The sequence below is a fragment of the Camelina sativa genome, chromosome 17, assembly GCF_000633955.1.
Source record: "Camelina sativa cultivar DH55 chromosome 17, Cs, whole genome shotgun sequence".
Classification (NCBI taxonomy): Eukaryota; Viridiplantae; Streptophyta; class Magnoliopsida; order Brassicales; family Brassicaceae; genus Camelina; species Camelina sativa.
The window spans coordinates 11,747,295-11,754,507 of NC_025701.1; the positions used below are offsets into that span (position 1 = coordinate 11,747,295).

Genomic DNA, 7,213 nt, shown 5'->3' on the forward strand with positions numbered 1-7,213 from the left:
TGGCATATACTATTTTTTGTCCAAATACCATAAATACACTGGACTTGAATCTAAATTTAGTTATGGTTTCTGAAAGTATATGTACTTAATAAATAAATAAATTAAATTACTTAAAAACAATGGAAAAACATATATTTGGTCAAATAATAAATACTTTAGGTCATAAATTTTTTATTATATAATATTAGTATTTTCCATAAACATATATTTGGTCAAATAATAAGCCTTTTTAGATTATTATGCGTGTATAATCTAGACATATCTACATTGGAATGGGAAACACGTCCTTTCCCGTTCTATCCCATCCCGTCCTATCTTGTCTCTTATCCATTAGAAAGTTCTCTCCTATGATCGTTATTTTTTAAATAATTACTCATTGAAGATATATATTAATAGATATTTGGTAAGAAATTTAGATGGAATACATGAATTCTCTATTAAATATTTAATTTTTTTTAGTAAGTTGAAATTATCCAAAATAAATTATTATTATCAAAAATTATCTAACTGTTTTAAATCCAATATTCACGAAGTATTCGTTTCTAAGTGGCTAATTTACATGTCCCATAGTCAATCCTTACCCAAATTAGTGAAAGTTTGAGACTTGAAATTATCTAACTATATTTTTCGATTCTATATTTTTATCTAATTTTTATGTCCCTTTTTTTTTTGGAAAATTTTTGGAGCATATATATTGTTTTCATTACTCGAATTACCCGTTTTAGTTGGCATGTACTATTTCTTGTTCTACTGTAAATAGACTGGACTTTAATCAAAATTTAATTATAGTTTCCGAAAGTATATGTACATAATAAATAAATTAAATTGCTTCAAAAAAATGGCAAAACATATATTTGGTCAAATTATATACCCTTTTAGGTCATAAAATTTTAATTATATAATATTAATATTTTTCCATAAAAAATAGTTGGCTATTTTGTCAATATTTTGGTGCATATGTGAAATCATAAAAGCTTATAATTATTTAATAAATATAATCATGATGATACATCAATTTTTTTTGTTAAGTGAGTTTGGTTTATTCACACCGTTATTATTATTATAGGTGTGAATATAACAAATTTGACAGTATTTGTTAGACTTAGCCTCTATGTTGTTTGCCAAGAAAAAAAACCTCTATGTTTTGGCAGAGTATTCATGTCTGTGACAATTATCTCCATTCTCATTAGTTTTAACGGTCTTTAGTGACAGTTCAGAAATTTTAAAAAGGTTCTGACACAACTATAGTAAAAGACTCAGCAAGAAGAAAATAAGGGATAAATAAACTAATAGATTGTTCTCCATGAATTTCACAAATCTATAGAAATCGATTATTCTGTCTTTATTTCCATTGAATGATCTGATCATTCTCCTGCAACGCTTACTGTTAGATCCTTGTTTTAAGCCAAGGGCAGTCAAAACTCTTGGCAAATCTATTGGATCGATAAACCCATCTCTGTTTGATGTCTTCTTGCTTCACTTCCTCCAAGCTTGACTCTTTCTCTTCAAACAGATTGGAAAGCTCCTTGAACTGTATCGTTTGAAGTCCCTCGCTTCATGGATCGGCGAGAAGGTCTAAGATCTCTATCACCATCACTACATCTCTGAAAAGACCATCATCATCATCGTCATAATCTTCGCGTTTGATCGAAGATCTTTGCTCTTCTTCTCACCTAGTTTGGTTTGGTTCTTTAAAGCGAAAGCTTTTTCCTTTTTTCAAACCTGTCTAAAGCCGGAACCAGGGACTACAACTATTCTAGTAGCTTTTAGAATGCGTTTGTAGTAGTAGTTGTCTTGTGCTGTCTTTTCAGCCTCTGCAGCTGCAATCGCCTTCTTTGAAAGGTTAAGGCAAGGGAATAGATACATAGCTCCTTCTGCTCTATTGCATGTAACACCCTCTAGCTTGTTCAGAGCCTCTTCAAGAGTCTGCAAGGTTAGAATCCAAACGCATTAAGAACAGAAATTAGTTGTTCCATCAAGAGGATAAACAGTCCAAGTTTGTTCATCAGTTATTTCTGTCACACCGAATGCAACAGTAGTTTCTTCTCCAATAAGCTAATTTCATAGCCAAACGCTCATGATAAGGCGGAGCTAACAACAAAAGGGGAATTCAACAGAGAATAAATTATCACCTTGTGGTTGGGAAAAGCTGCTTGAGATGATTAAAGACGAAATCTTCACATCCTTATCGGTCTCTGTCACCAAATCCACCTAAAAACAACAATTTCATGAACCAAAGAAGATAGATTTTTAAAACAATTTGACACTCAATGATTAGAATTAGTCATTCACACTATGTATGATTGTATTAGATGAAATCAAGAAGCATTCTTGCAATAAAGTTAAAAGAGCATAGGGAAAAAAATAAAAAATAAACCTGGCCTTTGTGTTCAACATGTTTGGACACCGATATATAGCTGTTTGATCATTGGATATCATGTAAAAAACGTCACCATACATTCATTGACCAAAGAAACTATCTATAATGTTAACTGGTATCGATTGAAGAAACTTGAACCATTAGAAACTATCTACACATTACCTCATCCATAATCGGATTGAAAACAACGCCAACCACTGGGACTTTTCCGATGGTAAGTCCAATGGAAACACACACAAAAGGGAACCTGAGAAAAATCAGGATTTGGTTTTTTCAATAAAATGTGAGAAATAAAACAAACACAATCATGCAAATGGAAAAATCAGGCAAGAACATATATGTTTACCCGTGAACGAAATTAGTAGTTCCATCAAGAGGATCAACAATCAAAGTTGGTTCATCAGTCAGTTCAGTCACACCGAAGGCAGCTGCAGTTTCTTCTCCAATGAACTAACCCCATAGCCAAAAACTCTCATGATCAATGCAAAGGAAGGAGGAGCTAACAAAAGGGGAATTCAACGTTAGAGAAGGAATAATAAATCACCTTGTGGTTGGGAAAAAGCTGCCTGAGATGATTAAACACGAGTTCTTCACATCCTTTATCAGTCTCAATCACCAAATCCAGCTAAGAAACAACAACAATTTCAGGAACCAAAGTAAGATGATTCCAAAACAAAATCGACACTCTGTGATTAGAAGTAGCAATTCCCACGTTGTGTGATTGCGTAAGATGAAATAAAGATGCAATCTTGCAATAAAAGTTTTAAGAGCAGAGGGAACAAACAAAGAAAAAAACCTGGCCTTTGTGTTCAACATGTTTGGTCTCGTAAAACCATTTACGAATGACCTGCAGAATGAAACAAAATAAGCCATATTAAATCATGATTACGCAGAATGATCAATGGATATGATCATATTAGATCGAGTGAGAAGGGTCATAGAAATTTTCAGAATTGGATAACTAAAAGCTGAAAAACTCAGTTGCTAGTATCTATGTCAAAGATTTAATCAGAATTACTCATCCATAACACAAACAGAATTTAGAAATCGTTTTAAAATTCAATCAATAAACATGGGAAAAAATCAGACAATTAGAAAAGAAAACAATACCCATATCAGCAGTAAAATCACCAGCCACAACATTCTCTCTGCAACTTATAGATAAATCAAAATGTCACACAATATATGACATATACATGTGCCCCAACTACAAAATACGGAATTCTAAAAATGCATTTAACACAAACTCCCTTGATCCGTGGAGGAAATTAGCTTTCACATGAAAGTTCCATAAGTCGATTATTTACCGTTGTTGCTTCACTCAATCAGTCCCCAACGTCGAACTGGCTCAATGGCTCCCTGAGAAATCCAATACTTTTAGTTTTAGATCCAATTATTCACTTAAAAAAAAATAAAGTGACAGAGCCGCACCTTTGCTTATGGTTCCTAATATGTTTAAACATAACTACATAAGTATCTAAGTATAACGGAGAGTGTTTACAGATTTACATGCAGAAGATACAGACTTATAATTCACCTGTTGTGTCAATCATGTCGTCCACCATTACACTCTCTTGCAGCAAAACGTTTAGTCTTGATTTTCCCAAGCTCCAGATCAAAATAGCAAGAAATCTCCTGTATCATCATCATAAAAAAAAAACTACATCCAACGAACAAACAACAATATCACAAATCATATTCATCCTAATCGTTTCAAAATCAAATATACTATCCTTTAAAATTGAGAGAGAATCAAGTGTTGTTGTGTAGAAAAGCTCCTATGAAATTAACAAAAACTCTGTAAACAATTGGAGACGGCGACAATAGGGAGAGAGAGAAACGCTTTTTAGGTTTTTAAATTAACGGATATGATCGAAGTTAATCAACGGTCATGATTAAAGGAAAGGATCCGGAATAATGTAAACGGGTCATTTGAGATCCTCGTCTTTATCCGTTTACATGGATTTGGAAATTTCCTTTGTATCCTTTTTAAAAATCAAAATTTTGGTCATAATTGCAATGACATTGTATTGTAAATTCTTAAAACTAAGGTTTTTTTCAGGCAACGTTTTTCTTTTAATAGTAGGGATAATAACAAGGGACCCTAATAACAATGGGCATGACATGTGACGTCCCTATACCTCTCTGATTCTGAATCAGTGGCGGTGGAAAGATTTTTTAAAAATATATATACTGTGGTTAATAGTGGTTAATAGCCTAATAGGAAAGGTCTCTTCAACCGACCAACTTAATTTAATTTTTTCTATGAAAGCATTTTTACTACCGTAAAATCGAGCGAAAGTAAAAAGATCTAGTCATCATTATGACGATAGATTGTAAACACATAACAATGTAACTATAGTGTAGATTGAAAGTGGTTCTGTAATTTTGAAATAAATATCTACTCAAGTCATTTTTCTGTTAAAACAAAATACCATAGCTCTGTATACATTTCAAAGTCAAACTGCCAGAAATTTATACTTTTGAATTCTTATTGAACTTTGACCATTGCCTTTAGGGAGATCTAGTATGTTGAAGCATGTCTGAAAGAATTCGTTCGCCGGAGACTTTATGTATAAATCAGTAAGACAAATATCCATTTAGTGTCATTCTCTCTTTCTCGCTCTTCTTCGTTTTTCTTTGTTTTTGTTTTGTTATGGGGTATATGTTGTGTGGGTTTGATAAGAATCTTCTCAATGAAGGTGTTTATATAGAAAAAATTTCTGAAAATTACACTAATTATTTTTACCTAACCCTTTCACCATATCGACTTTTAATAAAATTTAACCATAAGCTTAACAGACATGTGACAGCTATAAACATATATATACAATCAGCTTAATTAATTCACCCAATTATTTAGTTAATATTGTAATTTTTTTTTGTGGACAAAGTTAATATTGTCTATGGGAGCTTTCATTTACCTAGTTGATGCCTTGTAAACGAACCTTTTTCATGGGAATATTTTTTGGAAAAGAAACACGGAGATTTTTTTAAAAAAATATCACGTTTTTATTGTTTTTCTTCAGTTTTTTTTAATTTCCAATAGTTTCACATGCAAAAATTTAAAAGACTAATGAAATAAAATTAAAACAAATAACAACAAATATATTTCTACGAACAAAATTAAAAATAACAAAATTTATAAAGGTTTCTCAAATTTTTTTGAAGAGTAACTAAGATAATTACGGTATGAGTCTAAACAAATGTGATTGCTTCGTTGGATATGAGATTAAAGACAATGTTTGAGTGTGCGGTGAGTAACAGACTCGTTAGTCTATTTTGCTTTATTACTCACTAATTGGTATTTGTTCATAATGTAATAAAGTATATTCATTATGTACAATGCTTGAGTCTGACTAACGAGTCTAACGAGTATATTCATTGAATAGACTAACGAGTCTGTTAAAGTATATTCATTAGGTACTGTATATGTGTATTGCACTGTCTAGAATTGTGCATTGTTTTTTCTTATGTCATGGAGATTCAACTAACTCTTTACATTTTTTAATTTCAATTTATTCTTGAGACTCCAATTCGTTTCTTCAGAAATAATAAAGCAATCAAATTGGATAGGTTAGGAGCTGCCCTTGTCCATATTTACTTTTATGTAATATTTTGTAAATGGTGGAGATGGGTTTCTTACTTAGACAATGAGTTGCATAATTCACATATGTCACTTACCCAATAATAAAACATGGATTAATAAATTATCCCTTTTATCAGAAATTTATCGTCGATACAACAATAATATGAAGATCGATATGATAATTATGCATCTTGAAAGCTTCAAGAGCAAATACTTCCCATATGCCAACCATAATTAAACGATAACTAGTATCATAAATTATTATTAACTGTGTGACTATTTTAGATCATTCTAAGGATATGAGAAGATTATCTCATCCATCACCTGAAAGTATCTTGTAGTAGTGTCGATGATGAACCTTCACCTTGATCTTGGAGTCCTTGATGTCATCGCTAACCTTCTCATACTGTATGGTCCAGATTGCTCGGCTACTGCATGTACCGTCACTGCCTTCCGTGTGAATGACGCTCATGGTTCCTTCGAGCAATCGAGCTTCTTGTAGTAATCTGGGTTTCGCGACTTTGCCTCTTCACGATCAATAGTACTGCGGATGAAAGGTATAGCGAGCGTCTTGAACCACTCCGGGATCTGAAAGCCCTCCATTCTTAGCCGAACCTTTTTCTTCTCCGAAGGTAGATCAACCTCTACCTCCTCAGTCGAAACTTTGGTGAAAACATATAATATAGCAATTAGAGTTGTAAACAAGAAATATTAATTGAATTATGAATCAACATATGTTTTTATCTGTAATAAGAAATAGTTACCTTTGTCTATAATGGGTTTCGCTATCAGCATGTAACCTACACAGAATCTATACGCCGGAGACTTGATATCAAACTCAACAGAGAGATATCCTCCTCGTGTCATTCTCTATTTTTTTTTTGTTCTCTAAGTTATGTGAGTTTGATAATAATCTCCTCAATGAAGGTCTTTATGTATAGAAAGAGTTTGATGAAAAATTTACAATAGTTATTACATTTTTACGGTTTTACCTAACGTCACCATCTTCTGGATTCTTTATAAATTTGAGCAAAAGCTTAAAAGCCAAGCTAATAACAAGTTGCATTCTACTTTACATTTCTTTGGTTAAAACCATTGCATTATGCTAATGAACAATTAATTAAATAATTTAAAATGTCATATATGCATGAGAGATAATATAAATTGTGCAGACCAATTTTTTTTTTCTACCACATTGACGGCTTTTAAACGAACATTTTCAATGGGGAATTCAGAAAATAACC

The 7,213-nt window shown here is 32.2% G+C and overlaps 2 protein-coding genes across 6 annotated transcripts; both read right to left on the reverse strand.

Annotated features, from left to right (window-relative positions):
* On the reverse strand, positions 1,162-4,224 carry LOC104756767 (inositol-phosphate phosphatase-like). Of its 5 annotated transcripts, none has more exons than XR_762323.1 (9): positions 3,918-4,224; positions 3,491-3,739; positions 3,177-3,227; positions 2,925-3,005; positions 2,727-2,830; positions 2,543-2,627; positions 2,378-2,417; positions 2,133-2,211; positions 1,162-1,926 (listed from the first exon to the last, which is right to left on the reverse strand). XR_762323.1 is itself a non-coding variant. In XM_010479413.1 (9 exons), exons 3-9 carry the CDS (start codon positions 3,521-3,523, stop codon positions 1,919-1,921), a joined length of 441 nt encoding a protein of 146 aa, XP_010477715.1. In that variant the 5' UTR covers positions 3,524-3,587; positions 3,688-3,739; positions 3,918-4,221; the 3' UTR covers positions 1,162-1,918. The 5 variants fall into 5 exon arrangements, 4 of the variants coding, with proteins under 4 accessions (XP_010477715.1, XP_010477712.1, XP_010477716.1 ...); XM_010479413.1 differs by lacking the exon at positions 2,378-2,417 and having other exon boundaries at positions 3,491-3,587; positions 3,688-3,739; positions 3,918-4,221; XM_010479410.2 differs by lacking the exon at positions 2,378-2,417 and having other exon boundaries at positions 3,491-3,604; positions 3,688-3,739; positions 3,918-4,221.
* Positions 6,061-6,868, reverse strand: LOC104756768 (uncharacterized protein At1g24010-like). The gene is made up of 2 exons (XM_010479415.2): positions 6,734-6,868; positions 6,061-6,631 (listed from the first exon to the last, which is right to left on the reverse strand). Exons 1-2 carry the CDS (start codon positions 6,834-6,836, stop codon positions 6,438-6,440), a joined length of 297 nt encoding a protein of 98 aa, XP_010477717.1. The 5' UTR covers positions 6,837-6,868; the 3' UTR covers positions 6,061-6,437.

Bases quoted from the DNA above. Each gene is read 5' to 3' on its own strand.
- LOC104756767 (XM_010479413.1), bottom strand. From the start codon at position 3,523: ATGTTGTGGCTGGTGATTTTACTGCTGATATGG. The intron at 3,228-3,490 runs GTATTGTTTTCT...TTCATTCTGCAG, and splicing joins TGATTTTACTGCTGATATGG to GTCATTCGTAAATGGTTTTA. The intron at 3,006-3,176 runs GTTTTTTTCTTT...GTTGTTTCTTAG, and splicing joins ATGTTGAACACAAAGGCCAG to CTGGATTTGGTGATTGAGAC.
- LOC104756768 (XM_010479415.2), bottom strand. From the start codon at position 6,836: ATGACACGAGGAGGATATCTCTCTGTTGAGTTTGATATCAAGTCTCCG. The intron at 6,632-6,733 runs GTAACTATTTCT...TTTTCACCAAAG, and splicing joins GAAACCCATTATAGACAAAG to TTTCGACTGAGGAGGTAGAG.